The 17,231-nt window shown below is 44.1% G+C and overlaps 2 protein-coding genes across 2 annotated transcripts; one reads left to right on the top strand and one right to left on the bottom strand.

The window, feature by feature from the left end:
- The first annotated feature begins 75 nt into the window (after positions 1 to 75).
- Positions 76 to 522, top strand: LOC138907619 (UPF0496 protein At4g34320-like). The gene has a single exon (XM_070198223.1). The coding sequence runs from the start codon at positions 76 to 78 to the stop codon at positions 520 to 522; it is 447 nt and encodes a 148-aa protein (XP_070054324.1).
- Positions 523 to 5,105: 4,583 nt separating this feature from the next.
- On the bottom strand, positions 5,106 to 7,582 carry LOC138907618 (uncharacterized). Its single transcript, XM_070198222.1, has 2 exons — positions 5,572 to 7,582; positions 5,106 to 5,269 (listed from the first exon to the last, which is right to left on the bottom strand). Exons 1-2 carry the CDS (start codon positions 7,580 to 7,582, stop codon positions 5,106 to 5,108), a joined length of 2,175 nt encoding a protein of 724 aa, XP_070054323.1.
- Between the last annotated feature and the right edge of the window lie 9,649 nt (positions 7,583 to 17,231).

Raw genomic sequence — 17,231 nt, 5'->3', positions numbered from 1 at the left:
GCTTAAGTTTAGATATTTATTGAACTGGTTTTCTTGTTGTTTATGTAGAACCTGAATCTGAATTGAGATTATACCATGGGAAGGCACATGAGCAAAAATCCAGGTGAAACTACATTAGAGAGTCTACCTTACATAACTGAGCTGAATTCATATGAAGCCGCGTGCAGGCTTGACGCTGATCTGCAGTCCTTCGATGCAACTCTACAAGCTCGAACCAGCCATGCTATCAACCCCTTGGTTGGTGGGTTTGAAGTTAGAGCACTCTCCTTTGATTCCTTGAAACAAGTAACCGAGTCCCTATTGGAAATGAATCAGGAAGTTGTGAAGGTTATACTGGATTGCAAGAAGGACATATGGAATACTCAAGAATTGTTTGAGCTTGTTGAGGAGTACTTTGATAATAGACTGAAAACTTTGGAATTCTTGGCTGCATTGGAAAAATGCCTAAAACGAGCTCGGGATAGTCAGTTGTTGATCCTTATAGCACTTCAAAATAAAAGACAGCATTGTCCTCAGTGCTAATACCAAAATAAGATCAGGGAAGGGTTAAAGAGTAAAGAAAACTCCCTATGTGGTCTCTGTCTGCATGGGGTCAGGCACATGAGTGGAGTCCTCGGACTGCATAGGATCATCAGCTCCCTCCGGGTCCTCTAACTGGATCTCCAAATCCTCTGACTGGGGGACCACAAATCCTCTAACTAGAGCTCTATCTGGCTCATGCTCTGCTGCCTGTGCTGCTGGGGCAGTCTCCTCCAAAAGCAAGTCAAGTGGGATATCTCCAGCAAAAGTGAACTTTTCTACTTCCCTCTTCAGCTTCTCCACTGACTCCTTTGAGGCCTGAGTCTTTCTCATCTTCTTTACCCGCTTGCCCAGATCCTTGATCACCTTGCCATGAGTATCCAAAGTCTCCAAGATCTTCTTTTGGTTGTCCAGGAGCTTCTTCTCGTTGTCCAGAAGCTCCTTCAATGAATCCTCCACTGATTGAGGTACCTGAAGCTGTGCTGGGGCTGACTGTGCTGCTAATGCATCGAATAAGACAAACAGCTTTGATGTAGCTACCTGCATCCAGTTGTTGATGCTGGATAAGGTCTAAGAAACCCGCAGTGCAGTCTGGGGTAAGTAGAAGATGAGGGCACAGATAGTGGCACAGTAATGGATGGCCTGGATGAAGGAGGAGGCATGGCAGCTGAAGGTCCCTCTACTATGGAAGGTTCTAACCCGGTGGCCACTACCCTTGGCTCTTCAGACTGGCCAGTGGAGGTAGTGGCTTTACCCTTTTCTTTAGGGTTGTCCGGTCACTGGAGGATATACCAAGAGAAAGGTTTCTTCGGTTTCACCTTCGTGTCATAGTGCCTTTTCTCTACCCGTTAGTCCTCGAGATACATAGTGATGAAGTTGGGGTAGGGGTAGGACCTCTCTTCTTTTCCAGTTGCTTTGGAGATGTGGTGGGATATGAGGTTCCCTAGATTGATTTGATACCCCGCCATGATTGACACAATTAGGATCGCCGGGAGAGTGAGATGATACTATCATGCTGGCTAGGATCAAGCCGGCTGCATACAAATGTGTACCACCCTTTTGCTTCAAAGATGAGGGTGTTTCTGGCGATTAGGACTCCAGCTGCGAGCCAGGCCGGTGTTGTCCATGGGATGGCTATTACTTCTGCTAGCCAAGGCCGGGCTGCTTCATCTAGGGCCATCTTCTCCAGATACTGTACAACTTCAACATCCTCAAAACCGGCATATTGGTTGAAGGTGTGGCCATCAAACCGTATCTTCAAGTTCCGTACCTTTGTCACAGTGGTGCCCTTTTTGATGTGGGCAACATTTGCGTAGAACTCCTTGACAAGGTACTCATTGGCATCCGGAACCTTGCTGGTGAAGTACTTCCACCCTTTTCTCTCCTCAAACTGTCTCTTGACATTTGGATTGTGAGGAAGGAGATCTCTTTCTATAAACTGTCGCTCAAGGGTGAGCGACCTGTGGGGCCACCATTCCCGAAATTTGATGTATGTTTTCTCACTCACGAATCTATACGCCCATACCTGGGGCTTCCTTGATCTAGCAAGACCACCCACATTGGTATCACCCCCTCTCCCGTCATCCGGGACCTCGTCATCCTCTTCTACATTGATAGGAGCAGCTGTTGAGGCCAGAGTTGCATCAGGTGGGGGAGATGGTTCCGATGCCTTACTACCTCCTCTGAGCCATCAGACGACCCAAAAGAGGAGGTAGCTTCATTGATTAGGTGGTAGGGTTGTTATTGGGCCTATTGTTGAGGTTGTGTAGAGTCCCCCTCAGAAATCTCCCGGGATAGGAGATATTCACTTGTGTCTGATGATTCGACAAGAGGTCTAGTGAGGGGTTTCTTTTTGCTTATGATTCTTTGAGCTGCTAAGGGCAAAGACTGCTTTCCTTTGCCTCGGCCTCGGGAGGATTCTGCCCTCCCTTTTGATTTGTTTGCTCCTTCACAAGATCACACCATTTTCTGCGACACACAATTAGTGAAAGATAATTAGAATTGAGGTTCAATCATGCCTTAAAGCAGTACACATGAAATGAACAACAGTGCTTCTCAAAACAGGGCATCACGGATCGCAAAAAAGTGGACGCGGTCGCGGAATGCCCATCGCGGACCGCAAAAAAGTGAACGCAGCAGTGAAGAGGTCAGGTTCAGACTATTGACTCTCTAATCTTAGACACACGCAGACCATGAAAAATTAGACGCAGCCGGGAAAGACCAACCGCGGACCGCATAAAAGTGACCGCGACCGCGGCTGCGAACTCTTAGCAATCACTTAGTAATTAAAAGCTGGGGTAGCGCGGACAGCAAAAAAATGAATGCGGCCGCTTACCCTATCACGGACCGCGTAAAATGGACCGCGGCCGCGAAATTCAAATAGGATTCGGTACTAAGAACACTAATAACTAGGGTTTTCACTAAGTGTGCAAAAATTAGACCAGATCCAAGCACATGGGCACGGTCCGCGGAATAATGGCCGCGCCCGCGGAATTCAATGCAGCCCGCAAAAATTGGAATGCGGCCGTAATCTCTGAAGGATTTTTGACAGTCCAACTTCAGAGAGTTGGCATTTTTCTCTTTTCAAGTACGCGTCCGCGGACAAAATTGTACTGCCACGAATTGCTTACGCGGACCGTAAAATCTTTGAGCGCGGTTCGCGAACTTCCAACACTTAGCCAAATTTTTCCTTGTCAAAATCCTGCACTGCACAACCAGTTCCTACATACACTTCACAATCAATTAGTCCAAAACACTGCCTAATCTAAGAAGAAAATCAAATGAAAGAAAAACACATGGGTTGCTTCCCAAGAAGCGCCTGATTTAACGTCGCGGCACAACGCATGTTACCATCATCATTTGAAATGGATCAATGCCACCACGTGGCTATCATCAATCTTGCCAAGATAATGCTTCACTCGGTGCCCATTGACTCTAAAGATTTCACCATTTTTATTTTTCAAATCGAGATCACCAAACGGAGTTACCAGTACCACTTCAAAAGGGCCACTCCACTTTGACTTGAGCTTTCCCGAAAACATCCATAACCGAGAGTTGAATAGAAGAACCAAGTCACCCTCCTTAAATTCTTTGTTCCGAATATATTTGTCATTTAAGTACTTCATCTTGTCCTTATACAAGGACGAGCTGGAATAAGCATGGAACCGGAACTCATCAAGTTCATTTAGTTGCTCTACCCGGAGATAGGCAGCTATATCCCATTCAAGGTTCAACTTCTTCAGCGCCCACATGGCCTTGTGCTCTAATTCAACCGGAAGAATGCATGCTTTCCCAAATACCAACCGGTACGGAGACATACCAATTGGAGTCTTGTAATTTGTACGATAGGCCCATAAAGCATCGTCAAGTTTCCTTGACCAATCAGTCCGGTTTGCATAGACAGTCTTGGATAATATGCTCTTAATCTCCCTGTTGGAGACCTCACCTTGTCCACTAGATTGTGGGTGATAAGGGGTTGACACCTTATGATTGACACCATATTTCGAAAGTAAAGTGTCGAAGGCTTTGTTACAAAAATGAGAACCCCCATCACTAATGATAGCCCTTGGGGTGTCAAACCTTGTGAAGATATTTTTCTTTAAGAAGGCCACCACACTCCGTGCCTCATTGTTGGGCAAAGCCACAGGTTCAATCCATTTGGAAACATAATCAACAGCAACCAGAATATAAGTGTTCCCACATGATCTCACAAACGGCCCCATAAAGTCGATGCCCCACACATCTATAATATCAATCTCAAGAATAGTGGTGAGGGGAATTTCATTCTTCTTGGAAATTCCACCATCTCTTTGGCACTCATCGCAATGCCTAACAAGCTCGCTAGCGTCTTTGCACAAGGTAGGCTAATAGAATCCACAACTTAGGACCTTTGTAGCAGTTCTCGCCCCACCATGATGCCCACCGTAGGGCGAAGAATGGAAAGCTTCAAGAATACTCAATTGCTCCTTTTCCGGAACACATCTCCGGATAACACCATCATTGAAAATCTTGAAAAGATATGGTTCATCCCAATAATAATCCAAGATGTCCCGTTTTAGCTTCTTCCTTTGGTTAGACGAGAGCTCATTCGGGATAATGCTGGTCACAAGAAAGTTAGCCACATCAGCGAACCAAGGTATCCCAGACACGGAGAGGAGTTGTTCTTTCGAAAATGAATCATTAATCTCGAGGACATCATGGGGCCGCCCTTCCTCTTCCAAGCGGGACAAATGGTCCGCTACTTGATTTTCACTCCCTTTTCGGTCTATGATTTCATGGTCAAACTCTTGTAGAAGAAGAACCCATCTCATTAACCTAACCTTAGAGTCCTTTTTACTCATTAAATAACGAAGTGCCGTGTGATCGGTGTGCACAATCACTTTGGTACCCATGAGGTACGGGCGGAACTTTTACATGGCGAAGACAATGGCTAATAGCTCTTTCTCGGTCACCGTATAGCTGACTTAGGCATCGTTCATTGTTTTTCTTGCATAATAGATAGGATGAAATATCTTGTTGATTCTTTGCCCCAATACCGCTCCTACCGTAACGTCACTAGCATCACACATGATCTCAAATAGTAAGCTCTAGTTGGGTGCGGTAATGATGGGAGTGGTAGTCAACCTATACTCGAGTAGCTCAAAAGCTTTCATACAATCATCATTGAACACAAACTTGGCATCTTTTTCAAGCAACTTGCACAAGGGGTTCACCACTTTTGAGAAATCCTTGATGAACCTACGGTAAAACCCTGCGTGACCAAGAAAGCTCCTCACTCCCTTGATGTAGGAGGAGGGAGTTTTGAAATCACTTCAATTTTTGCTTTTTTCACTTCAATACCGTTCTTTGAGATCTTATGTCCGAGGACAATGCCCTCCTCGACCATAAAGTGGAACTTTTCCCAATTAAGCACTAAGTTGGTCTCTTCACATCGGGCCAACATTTTGTCAAGATTATCCAAGAATTCTTCAAATGAATCCCCCACAACACTGAAATCATACATGAACACTTCGAGGAAGTCCTCCACCATATCCGTAAATATTGCCATCATACATCGCTGAAAGGTAGTCGGTGCATTACACAAACCAAAAGGCATCCGTGAGAATGCAGATGTGCCATACAAATAGGTGAAGTTGGTTTTCTCTTGGTCTTCAGGTGCAATGAGAATGTGGTTGTACCCGGAGTACCCATCCAAAAAGCAATAATAAGCACGCCCGACAAGTCTATCCAATATTTGGTCAAGAAATAGCAATGGAAAATGGTCTTTGTGGGTCACTTTGTTCAGCTTTCTATAATCCATGCATACCCTCCAACCGGTAACGGTTCTGATGGGAATCAACTTATTTTTCTCATTTGTGATCACAGTCATACCCCCCTTCTTTGGGACACATTGTATCAGCGAAGTCCATGAACTATCCAAAACGGGGTACACAACCCCTACATCTAGCCATTTGATTATCACTTTCTTGATGACGTCTTGTATGGCCTCATTCAACCTCCATTGATGTTTCACGGATGGTTTGGCATCTTTCTCGAGTATGATTGTGTGCATGCAAAAAGCGGGGCTTATACCCCGAATGTCAGCCAAAGTCCATCCTATTGCCTTCTTCATTCTTTGAAGCACTACAAGGGTGGCATCTACCTGCACGTTAGTTAAGCACGAAGAAGGAATAACATGTAATGTGGAACAAGGGCCTAAGAACTCATACCTGAGGTGTGAAGGCAAGGGCTTCAATTCCAATATTGGTGGCTCCTCGATTGAGGGCTTTGTTGGCGGAGTCTTCCAGTTCTCAAGGTCCAAGGATAGTTTACGGGGTCCATATGTGTAGGATCCCATTCCTTGCAAAGTATTTGCACATTCTATCAAGCCTGCCTTCTCATCTTTCTCATGATTCAACAACACAGCTTCCAGAGGGTCTTCCACATTCATCATAGAACTTATGTCATCAACAATCACCTCAGTCACAAGATCCACAAACGAACATACTTCGTTGCTATTAGGCTGCATCATTGACTTGCACACGTGGAATACAAAGTTTTTATCGCCCACCCGGAAGGTGAGCTCCCTAGCTTCCACATCAACTAAGGTCTTCCCTGTAGCTAGGAAAGGTCTCCCCAATATGATTGGCACCTCATAGTCAACCTCACCGTCAAGTATCACAAAATCTACGGGAAGTATGAACTTGTCGATCCGAATTAGCACATCATCAATTATCCCCAATGGCCTCTTCATTGTTCGATCCGCCATTTTCAACCTCATGGAAGTAGGTCTTGGTTGTCCAATCCCCAATGTCTTGAACACAGGATATGGAATCAAATTAATGCTTGCTCCTAAATCACACAAGGCTTTGGCGAAATCGGCACTACCAATAGTGCATGGAATTGTAAAGGCACCGGGATCTTCTAACTTTGGAGCCATAGAATGCACAATGGCACTCACTTGATGTGTCATTTTTATCGTCTCATAGTTCATTGACATTTTTTTTGTTTCCAAGTCCTTCATTAATTTGGCATATCCCGGCATTTGTTTTAGAGCTTCAACCAAAGGTACATTTATGGACAAAACTTTCATCATATCAATGAATTTCTTGAATTGGTTCTCATTGTTTTGCTTTGTGAGCCTTTGAGGGTATGGTGGTGGAGGCCTTGGTAAAGGAGCCTTGGCTTTGGTCACTACCGGATCCGATATGTCTGTCACGTGTTCCCTAGACGGTTTCACATCATCTTGTGTCTCCTCCACGTTTTCATCAATGTCTATCCTCACTTCTTCGTTCACATTCTCGTCATTTCTTGACTCATCCTCTTCCTGCACAACCACATCATCATTCACAATCTTTCTTGGGTTAGATGTACTGGCAACTCCACCTCTACCACTTCTTGTAGTCACCGACATAGCATGACCTGTATTGTTTTCACCCTTCAGGTTTACTACCGTTTCACTTGGTAGTGCCGCCTTAGGGCCAGTATTCAAGGCTTGAGAAATTTGACCCATTTGGACTTCCAAGTCACAGATAGAAGTGTTGTGGGAGGCTATTTGGGCATCGGAGTCGGCGTTGCTTTCCATCATTTGCTTAAACATACTTTCTATCCGTCCCATCTCATTGTTGGAAGAACTTTGCCCTTGTGACGGATATGGAGGCGGGTTGTTGGGTTGTTGATATATTGGAGATCTTTGAAATCCCGACCCCCGGTTCCCTTGATTATTGTTGTTCCAACCCCCTTGGTTTCCATTGCCTCCCCAATTACTATTATTATTGCCACCCCAATTGCCTTGGTTATTTTCTTGATTCCCCCAATTTTGATTGTTGTTCCCCCAATTGTTCGGATTATTATTGTTGCCACTATTCCAATTTCCTTGGCCATGGTTGCCCCAATATTGATTGTTTCCCTGTGATCTCCACTATTATTGATTTGGAGCATTGCTCTGTTGAGCTTGGTAATTGTTCACATATTGAACCTCTTCACTTTGATCGTTATAAGAGTCATCTTGGTTGTACCCACTACTAATTTTCTCAAATTGATCCTGATTTTGTAGAACTTGTTGACCTCTTTGTTTTCTCTTGTTAACCATTACATTCACTCCTTCCATGGCATGTACTTGCTTTGTCCCTTGAACCTGCTGAAGCTATGCCTTGGCTAACTGATTCATGGTGGTTGTCAACTCTGCTATGTTTTGTCCGTGATCATGAAGTTCCTTGTGAAGGTGGATAACATTAGGGTCACCCTGAAGAACGTTGGCCCGACTTTGCCAAGCTGAAGAGGTGTCCGCCATCTCATCTAATATTTCACATACTTCTAAATATGGTGTGTTCATGAAGTTACCCCCTGCGAGTTGGTTCACCATACACTGGTTAGTTGTGTTGATACCCCTATAGAAGTTCTGTTGGATTATAGCCTCGGTCATATCATTGTTCAGGCATTCTTTGACCATGGTGCGATATCTTTCCCAAATCTCGTGCAATGGCTCATTGGGCTCTTATTTGAAAGCTAAAATTTCTTCCCTTAGTGTAGCCATGTACCCCGGAGAGAAAAATTTGGCAATGAACTTCTCGGCCAATTCATCCCAAGTGTGGATGGAATGATTGGGAAATCTCTCTAACCATTCTAAAGCCGTTCCCTGTAGAGAAAAGGGAAACAACCTTAACCGCAGTGCATCTTCGGTGACGTTTGTTTGCTTGCTACCCCAACAAGTATCGACGAAACCCTTGAGATGCTTGTAGGCATTTTGGTGTGGAGCTCCGGTGAAGAACCCCCACTTCTCAAGCAGTGTAAGCATCACGTTGATAATTTGGAAGTTGCCCGCCCTAATCCGGGGCGGAACTATTGCACTTGCGTAGCCCTTATTTGGCAACACCCGGTGCGCTGATCTTGGTGGAGGCGGTGGACCTCGCCTATTTGCTTGAGGTTCAGGATGAACCTCATCCACTTGATCATCATCTACCTCCTCCCCCAATGGTAAGTTTCCGAGGGGCTCGTTGTTAAGGGCCATTTCATACCTAAAAGCGATTCACAAACAAAATTAGTGATGAGGAAGGAAAGAAAGATAAAACACACAAATACCTAGATATATAGCTAATTCGTTTAACTCCTCGGCAACAGCGCCAAAAATTGATCAGTGCCAAACCTACACCACTATTGAGTAGCAAGGATGGTCGATGCAGATTTACCCAACAAGGACGGGATCGATTTCCACAGTGAGTTAATTGATTTGGAATTAGGTATTTATCTAAATCTAGATGCGTGTGTTGTTCCTAATTGCACTTCCAAACATGATGGAGTTGATTCTAATTCTAATTCTATTCTATTGTATGCAATGATTAAAGCTAAGTACAAAATTTGTTATGTTAGTTTTCAAGTGATTAAAAGGACTAGGGTAGTGACTTCCGCCTAGGTGGACATCTAACGGGTAGTAAGAATCTAGGGCAAGCTTGATTAATTTGGGATCTTAATATAGCTATCACTCCCAAGTACTCACCCTATACCTCTCGGTAGTTTGAGTGATTTTGCCCAATTTGGCTTTCTCAAATCCAAATGGGTATTCATGTAATACAAGTGATAATAGCTCAAGTCTGGTATTACTCTCTCTAGGTTTAACCCTTTTATTGGGGCTATCAATTTCTTGAGTTCACCCCAACTCCTTGTTAGCCTAGTTTTCCTAGACTTAGTCCCTTTTTATCAAGAAGAGCTAAGTCCCAAAGGCATGAATCAGTGTTTGCAACTACTAATTCTACAATTCTAGCATGAACTAGGCTAAATATCACTAACCCATAAACAATCAAGCCCTAAAATTCAAATCCCATTAAATACCCATACTAGGGTTGGGTCACAACCCTAGCTATGGGTCTAGCTACTCATAATAATAGCAGAAATCAAAGATAAAGAGAAGATACAATCCATAATACTAAATTAAAAGATGAAAATCTAATGTTATAAGGTAACTCTTGTACAAAGTTGCCCAAAAGAAAAAACCTAGCCGTCTCCTGTATTCAGCAAAAACATAACATGACCTAAAATTGACAAAAGGATCTATTTATACTAAGCTAAAATCTCCGGATAAAAATACCCCTATGGAAGTTTCACGGCCGCGTAATTCTGACCGCGGCCGTGCACTTGCTTTCACGGCCGCGTAATTCTAATCACGGTCCGCGTTTCTTCACATCTGGACCTGGGTTGAACCTTGTTTTGCGGACCACGTAATTTCCACCGCGTCCGCGTTGATACTTTCACGGCCACATAATTTTGATGCGGACCACCCTTCTCATTTTTTCTTAAATTGTGCACTCTCTGAACCTTAGCAATTACGGTCCGCAAAATTTCCATCGCGGCCGCGCTGGTACTTTCGCGGCTGCATCTTCTTGTCGCGGTCCGTGTTCACGTTTGTGCCCAAGAACCATCTCTCTGATTCTTCATATCGCGTACCTCGAAATAATGGTCGCGTCTGCGTTGATACTTTCACGGCCGCACTGTTTTGTCGCGGTCTGCGTTCCATACCTCTTGGCCCAGTTTTTGTGTTTGGTCAAATTTTGACTCCTTGATGAGTTGATTATGGCTCCTTTGGCTCATTCTGAACAATCCCTGCAAGCAAGCATATTAAATTAGTTTCCGGTAATACCTTCACGCATTTTTGGCCCAAAACACAAGTAAAAGAGAGAAATTAATAGGCTAAAATCACTACTTTAACGGCTGCGTAATTTTGACGCGGACCGCCTTCTCATTTTTTCTTCAATTGTGCACTCTCTGAACCTTAGCAACTGCGGTCCGCAAAATTTCCATCGCGGCCGCGCTGGTACTTTCGCGGCCGCATCTTCTTGTCGCGGTCCGTGTTCATGTTTGTGCCTAAGAACCATCTCTCTGATTCTTCATATCGCGTACCTCGAAATAATGGTCACGTCTGCGTTGATACTTTCACGGCCGCACTGTTTTGTCGCGGTCTGCGTTCCATACCTCTTGGCCCAGTTTTTGTTTTTGTTCAAGTTTTGACTCCTTGATGAGCTGATTATGGCTCCTTTGGCTCATTCTGAACAATCCCTGCAAGCAAGCATATTAAGTTAGTTTCCGGTAATACCTTCACGCATTTTTGGCCCAAAACACAAGTAAAAGAGAGCAATTAATAGGCTAAAATCATTACTTATCAACCATGTATATTGGTCATGTGTAGTGACTATTGGGGATTGGAGACTAGAGTTGACCTTTTATTGCTTAGTATGGTAGATTTTGACGTGATTTTGGGTATGGATTGGTCGTCTCCATGTAATGCTATTCTGGATTTTCACGCTGAGACCGTGACGTTGGCGATACCGGGGTTTCCAAGGATCGAGTGGAGAGGTTCTCTAGATTATGTTCTCAGTATAGTGATTTCATATTTGAAGTGCCAACGTATGGTTGGGAAGGGGTGACAGTCATATTTGGCCTTTGTGAGGGATGTTAGTGCTGATACTCCTACTATTGATTATGTACCGGTAGTACAAGACTTTCCGGATGTGTTTCCTACAGATCTGCCAGGCATGTCACCCAGCATGGATATTAATTTTGGTATTGACTTGGTACCGGGCACTCAGCCCATCTCCATTCCTTCGTATCGTATGGCGCCAGCTGAGTTGAAGGAATTAAAATAGTAGTTTCAGGAGCTCCTTTATAAGGGGTTTATTCGGCCTAATGTGTTACTTTGGGGTGCATCGGTTCTATTTGTGAAGAAGAAGGATGGTACTATATGGATGTGCATCGACTATAGGCAATTGATTAGATTTACAATCAAGAACAAGTATCCTTTTCCGCGCACATATGATCTATTTGACCAGCTTCAGGGAGCGAGGGTGTTCTATAAGATTGACTTGAGGTCTGTGTATCATCAGTTGAAGATTCGGGACTCCGATATTCTAAAGCGACATTCGGGAATCGCTACGGTCACTATGAGTTCTTTATGATGTCGTTTGGGCTGACCAACGCCCCAGTAGCATTCATGTATCTGATGAACCGTGTATTTTAGCCATATCTTGATTCGTTTGTTATAGTATTCATTGATGATATCCTGGTGTACTCACGTAGCCAGGAGGAGCATGCCCAATATTTGAGGATTGTACTACATCGGTTGAGGGAGGAGAAACTTTATGCCAAGTTCTCCAAGTGTGAGTTTTGGCTTAGTTCTATTGCGTTCTTATGGCACGTGGTGTTTAGTAAGGGGATTAAGGTGGATCCAAAGAAGATAGAGGCAGTTCAGAGTTGGCCCAGACCGTCTTCAGCTACTGAGATTCAGAGTTTTCTCGGCTTGGACGGATATTATCATCGCTTTGTAGAGGGTTTCTCATCCATTGCAGCGCCTTTGACCAGATTGACCCAGAAGGGTGCTCCATTCAGGTGGTCGGATGAGTGTGAGGAGAGATTTCAAAAGCTCAAGACTGCCTTGACCATAGCTCCAATTCTAGTTTTGGCTTCAACGTCATACTCTTATACCATGTACTGTGATGCTCCTCGGATTGACATTGGGTGTGTCTTGATGCAGGAGGGTACGGTAGAGTGATTGCTTATGCTTCACGCCAGTTGAAGCCCCATGAGAAGAACTACCATATTCATGATTTGGAGTTAGCACCCATCGTTCATGCATTAAAGATTTGGAGGCATTATCTCTATGGTGTGTCATGTGAGGTATTTACGGATCATCGGAGTCTCCAGCATTTCTTCAAACAAAACAATCTAAATTTGAGACAACGAAGATGGTTGGATTTGCTAAAGGACTATGATATTACCATTCTGTATCATCCCGAGAAGGCCAATGTGGTGGCCGGTGCCTTGAGTAGAAAGGTGGTGAGTACAGGTAGCTTTGCATTTATTCCTGATGGTGAGAGACCACTTGCAGATGATGTTCAGTCTTTGGCCAACCAGTTTGTGAGATTAGATGTTTCGTAGCGTAGTCGGGTTCTAGCTTGTGTGGTTTCTCGGTCTTCCTTATATGACCGCATCAGAGTGCACTAGTAATATGATCCCCATTTTCTTGTCCTTAAGGACACGGTTCAACACGGTGATGCCAAGGATGTTACTATTGGGGGTGATGGGGTGTTGAGGATACGGGGTCGGATTTGTATGCCTGATGTAGATGGACTACGTGAGTTGATCCTTGAGGAGGCCCATAGTTCGCGGTATTCCATTCATCCAGGTGCTGCGGAGATGTACCAGGACTTGAGGTAGTATTATTGGTGGAGAAGGATGAAGAGGGATGTAGTGGGGTTTGTATCTTGGTGCCTAAACTGTCAGCAGGTGAAGTACGAGCACCAGAGACCAGGCGAATTGCTTCAGAGGCTTGAGATTCCGGAGTGGAAATGGGAGTGTATCACCATGGATTTTGTAGTTGGACTCCCACGGACTTCGAAGAAGTTTGATGCTATTTGGGTGATTGTTGATCGGTTGACCAAGTCCGCGTATTTCATTTCAGTTGGGACTACTTATTCTTAGGAGCGGTTGGCTGAGATCTACATCCGCGAGATTTTTCACTTTTACGGTTTTCTGGTGTCCATCATTTCAGATCGGGGCACACAATTTACATCACAGTTTTGGAGAGCCGTGCAGCGAGAGTTAGGCACCCAGGTTTAGTTGAGTACAGCCTTCCACCCTCAGATGGATGGACAGTCCGAGCGCACTATTCAGATATTGGAGGATATGCTACGTATTTTTGTCATAGGTTTTGGGGGTTCTTGGTATTAGTTTCTGCCGCTCGCAGAGTTTGTCTACAACAACAGCTACCAATCGAGCATTCAAATGGCTCTGTATGAGGCTTTGTATCGGAGACGGTGTTGGCCTGTGGTAGGGTGGTTTGAGCTGGGCGAGGCTAGGCTATTGGGTACTGACTTGGTTCAGGATGCTTTGGACAAGGTTAAATTGATTCATGATCGGCTTCACATGGCGCAGTCTAGACAGAAGAGTTATGCCGATTGGAAGGTTCGCGATGTTGCTTTCATGGTGAGGGAGAATGTATTACTCAAGGTTTCACCCATGAAGGGTGTTATGAGGTTCGGGAAGAAGGGCAAGTTGAGCACTCGGTACATTGGTCCATTTGAGGTGCTTCAGAGGATTGGAGAGGTGGCTTACAAGCTTGACTTGCCGCCTAGTCTGTCGAGTATTCATCTAGTGTTTCATGTTTCTATGCTCCAAAAGTATATCGGCGATCCGTCTCATGTTTTGGACTTTAGCACAGTTCAGTTGGATGGTGATTTGACTTATGATATGGAGCCGGTGGCCATTTTGGACTGGCAGGTTTGAAAGTTGAGGTCAAAGAACATAACTTCAGTGAAGGTGCAGTGGAGAGGTCACCCAGTTAAGGAGGCTACTTGGGAGACCGAGCGGGAGATGCATAGTAGATATCCACGCCTATTTGAGACTCCAGGTATGTGTTTAGACCTGTTCGAGGACGAATGTTTGTTTAAGAGGGGGAGGATATAATGATATGGCCGGTCGTTTTGAGTGTTGTAGCCTCGATTCCACATTTACTACTTATTTTATGCTCAATTGTTGTTATGTGACTTGCCGGGGTAGTTGGTTCGGTTCCAAAAATGTGTCAAAATGAGTTGACACACTTAGTCTCAAGGTTGGAAGCATAAAGGGGAAAAGGTTGATCAAATGTTGACTAATGTGTATGTGGCTCTGTAATGGAGTTTTGATGGTTCCGATAGCCCTATAGGGTAAGTGTGCCCGGATAGTGATTTGGAGGTTCGTAATTGATTTTGGCTTGAAACGGCGAAAGTTGAAAAATTAGAAGTTTGAAAAGTTGAGGAGTTTGACCAAGAGTTGACTTTGTGGTTACCGGGCTCGAATTTTGGTTCCAGAAGTTAAAATAGGTCTGTTGTGTCATTTATGACTTGTGTGCAAAATTTGAGGTCAATCAGACTTGATTTGATAGGTTTCGGCATCGATTGTAGAAGTTAGAATTTCTTAGTTATCATTAGGTGTGAATTGGGGTGCAATTCATGCTTTTGATGTTGTTTGATGTGATTTGAGGTGTCGACTAAGTTCGTATCGTGTTTTAGGACTTGCTGGTATATTTGGTCAAGGTCCCGGGGACCTCGGGTTGGTTTCGGATGGTTAGCGGATCAAATTTTGGACTTAAGAGATTGCTGGTGAGTGCTAGACTGGTGTGATCGCACCTGCGAGAATCATGGTCGTAGGTGCGGAGATGGCGTCACAAAAGCGAGTTTGACTGGGATGCTGATGGGTCGTAGGTGAGAGGGAAATGACGCATCTGCGAGCCCGCAAATGCATGTGTGGCTCCACTGAAGCGGAGGGTGAGCTGGAAATGGTTGTTCGCAGATCGAACCTTGCTGCGCAGGAGTGAGCCCGCAGATGCGGGATTGGGGGTTGTAGAAGTGATGGATCCAAGTTTTAAATTAGTCCGCAGATGCAGAGACTTGACCGCAAAAACGGTATCACAGAAGCGAAGAAAAGGGCCGCAGTGCGAAAGGCAGAATATAGGTCGAAGGATTTTCGTGATTTTTATCATTTTGGACTTTGCAAACTCGGACTAAGGCGATTGTTGAGAGGGGTTTCGAATGGTTTCTTGAGGTAAATCACTCTTGATCATTTCTATGCAATAATATGGTTTCCCCTTTGAATTTTCCACCTAGTTTGTGTGTTTTTGAGGTAGAATTTTGGGAGTTTTAGACTAGGGATTGGAGAGTTAAATTTGAGGATTTGAGTGACGATTTTGGTGTCAGAATTTGGTAAATTTGGTATGGTTGGACTCGTAGTTGAATGGGCTTCTGAATTTTGTAATTTTTTTGGGTTCTGAGGTGTTGGCCGAGGGGTTAGCTTTTGAGTTGACTTTTTGACTTTTGATTAAGAACTTATCATTTTCATATGGAATTGATTCCTATAGCTTGAGTTGATTGTATCAAATTGTTTGTGGCTAAATTCTAGGCATTCATCGATTCAAGATGCAAGGGTTTTTGGAGTAGAGATTTGCACGGTTTGAGGTAAGTAACACTTCTAAACTTGGTTCTGAGGGTATAAATCCCTGAAATTATGTGCTATATGATTAGTGTTGAGGTGACGCGCATGCTAGGTGACGGGCGTGTGGGCGTACACCGTAGTAAGTGTGATTTAGTAAATTCTGTGGAACTGTGTAGCTATCTTATCTGAATATTATTACTGTACTCTATGTGTTAGAGCACTTGAGTTGTGATTTATGCTAGAAATCATGTTTAGGCTACGTGCCGGTACTATTAGGACCTACAATGGTCGTTCTTTGCTGTTGAGTTATTTGCTTAATTGCAGTTATGTACTTCGTCGTATTCATCATTTCATATCATATCTCAGTCTCTGTTATCGTATATTGTCACATCATGAATCATTAATTTGGATTGCTTAGCATGAGTGTTGTGAGCCCGAGAGATTGATGACTGAGTGAGGCTGAGGGCCTGTTTGTGAGTGATATTTATGGGATCGGGCTGCATGCCGCAACAGGCTTTATTGATTCATTCCATGCTTGGCTTATTATAGCGCTTGTGCTGGATCTTCCCTCTGGAGTATGCACACCCACAGTGAGTGTAGTTGCTATTGATTTATCATCGATTCTGGCTGCGTGCCACAACAAGATTTATTAGCATTTGGGTTGGACCTGCCCTGTACAATGCTGTGTGATTAAGTGTGATGAGTGAGAATTGAGACAGTCGGTTGAGTACTCTGAGAGTGTGAGTACACGAGGCCTTCACTGTTTTGCATCACATACAACATGCATATTGGCATATATGTAGATGTAGAGATGTGATATTCCTCTTATCAGTCAGACTTGGCATAGTTTATCTCTAATGAGCCTAACTATTAAACCTGGAAGCATGTCTACTTTCATGTACGTACTTACAGATTATTTGTTCCTCCGAGATACTATTGTCATATTTTTTTGTTAAATTTCCATACTGTTTAATTATGTATTTGGACGGTATTGTTCGAGCTCCTCACTACTTTCAGTCCAAAGGTTAGACTTGTTACTTATTGAATTGGTTGTATTCACGCTACACCCCGCACTTCGTGTGCAGATCCAGGTGTTTCCGGACACGGTGGTTGCTGATCTCGGAGTTTCAGCCATTCGGAGATTATCGAGGTAGCTGCCTTGGCGTCCGCAGACCTTGACTCTCCTCCCCTATCTCTCAGTTTTACTTATTCTATTCTATTTTTTAGACAGTGTATCAGACTATGTTATTGTATAGATGCTCATGTACTTAGTGACACCC

This window comes from Nicotiana tomentosiformis, chromosome 3 (assembly GCF_000390325.3).
Source record: "Nicotiana tomentosiformis chromosome 3, ASM39032v3, whole genome shotgun sequence".
Lineage (NCBI taxonomy): Eukaryota > Viridiplantae > Streptophyta > Magnoliopsida > Solanales > Solanaceae > Nicotiana > Nicotiana tomentosiformis.
This window is presented reverse-complemented; position numbering and strand designations above follow the sequence as displayed.